We start from the raw sequence: 1969 nt of genomic DNA on the forward strand, positions 1-1969 counted from the left end.
AAAAGCATTAAAAATACTTATTTGATGACTGCAGTAAGCTATATAGCCCTAGTTAGGTGCTACTTTATAGTATGTTCATTCTATTCACTGAGGTTTATGCCTAAAGTCAGACTTGTGTTCATGGATATGTACATATCAGCTGTGCTTGCTATTGAAAATATTTAGATTTATTAAGATAATTAGTGAAACAATAAAATGGGGGAGGCATAGAAAGCAACAATAGATACAAGACACAGTGTGGGAGGAGGGTGGGAGATGGCAGAGGGTAAGATAGGGAATCAAGGATGGAAAAAAGGCAAAATATACAGAAAACAAGAAATGGAAAATGATTTGTTGACAATAACACATATGTTGATGTGCTTGATTGAGCCAATATACAGTGTATTCTCAATGGAAAAATCTCATTTTGTATGCTATAATGATGTACAGTGAATGAATGTAAAGAAAGAAAGAAAAAAATGTAAAAAAAAAAAAAAAAGAAATAAGGACAGCATTTGTAAAGGGCAATTAGGCATTATCTATCAAAATTTTAAATCAATACAACTTTTAACCCTGAATTCCACTGCTAAAAATTTATCCTACAGAAATATTTGTACACATCTTCAATGTGGCATTTTGTATAATGACAAATAAATACATTAATTGAAACATAAAAAAAAAGGTCATTACAAAGCACATATATTGGGATTCTAAATACTATTCCATTTATAAAGGAAACAGAACTCCTTTGAGGATAACTGACTCCAGGTAGAGGAAGGAAAAGTACAAGAGAAGCCTGGAAGATCTTGTTATGTCAGAAAATAAGTGTCCAGGAAATAAGATAATGACACAGGAGCCAGCGTGATGGGCTCCCCACCAGCCAACCCTGGGACAATTTGAGCAAGAAAATCAATTAAGTACAGAATTAGATCACAGGCAATTAAAAAGCAAGAATTCATGAATTCACATGCACATGATAAATGGACAGAAGAGAGGGCTCTTGTTCACAGTGAAATGCTGAGGGTGGGCTAGTAAATATAGGGGGAGAACTGGAACTGCAAAACACACATCATTTAGGGAGCCAACAGGTGGCATAGCGGTTAAGGCACTGGACTCCCATGTGGTTGTATACTGTTCGAGTCCCAGCTTGAGACTCACATCAGACGCATGTGAGTGCATGCCCAGAATCCCAAGAGGAGAATGGAGGAGAAGGGAAGGGATTGTGGTATGGCTATCCTACACTGGGGGGGGATTTCTCACTTTCTATCTCTCTGTCTGTCTCTGTCTCTCCAGCAAGCACACACGCCGTATAGCAAAAATCTCACAAAGGAAAAAAAAAAGTGTTTCAGATTTTTCAAATGAACAGTTACACAGTATGAATCAGTTGAAAACTCACAGTTCAATGCATGTTATCAAGTCAAATCCAAGCAAACGAGAGTCTCTTTCCACAGCAGAGCCATGATACAAGGTAATAGTCAAATCCAGATCCCGAGGTTTTAGAAAATCTCCCAAGAACGGTGCCAACTTATCCCTGCAAAACATTACCACAAACATAAGATACATTCCGAAGACAATCTTTTAGGAGTACTTGCCAGCTACAGAACTCAGATTGCTGATGATTATCTTCTATCTACATTGACAAATCTGATATGGCCCTATGTTTCCTGTCTTGATGTATTAAACACCAATCACAGGACACCATCCTCTCAGAATGTGAACAAAATTTTGAATATTTGATACTGTTCCCATTTTTAATATTTTTGGTCTACCAGCTTACTTTTCTTTTCTTTTTCTTTGTTTTTTTTGGAGAGGTTTTCGCTATAGGGAGCGTGCGCTCGCCAGACAGACAGAGAGAGACATAGAGACAGAAAGCGAGAAATCACCCCCCAGGGGGGATGGTCACACTGCAATCCCTTCTCCTCCATTCTCCTCTCGGGATCTTGGGCACGCACGCACACGCGCCCGGCGTGAGTTTTAAGCCACCGGGTCC

The 1969-nt window shown here is 38.9% G+C and overlaps 1 protein-coding gene across 9 annotated transcripts in view; it reads right to left on the reverse strand.

Moving 5' to 3' along the window:
- Window positions 1-1969, reverse strand: part of HENMT1 (HEN methyltransferase 1) — a 35928-nt gene that overhangs the window by 8130 nt on the left and 25829 nt on the right. For all 9 annotated transcript variants that reach the window (XM_027772280.1, XM_014588201.1, XM_014588200.1 and 6 more), the window contains one exon: window positions 1376-1510. In XM_027772280.1, coding sequence (XP_027628081.1) covers window positions 1376-1510 — 135 coding nt within the window. The remainder of the gene's footprint in view (window positions 1-1375; window positions 1511-1969) is intronic.

Source organism: Tupaia chinensis, unplaced genomic scaffold (assembly GCF_000334495.1).
Source record: "Tupaia chinensis unplaced genomic scaffold, TupChi_1.0 Scaffold000270_1, whole genome shotgun sequence".
Classification (NCBI taxonomy): domain Eukaryota; kingdom Metazoa; phylum Chordata; class Mammalia; order Scandentia; family Tupaiidae; genus Tupaia; species Tupaia belangeri.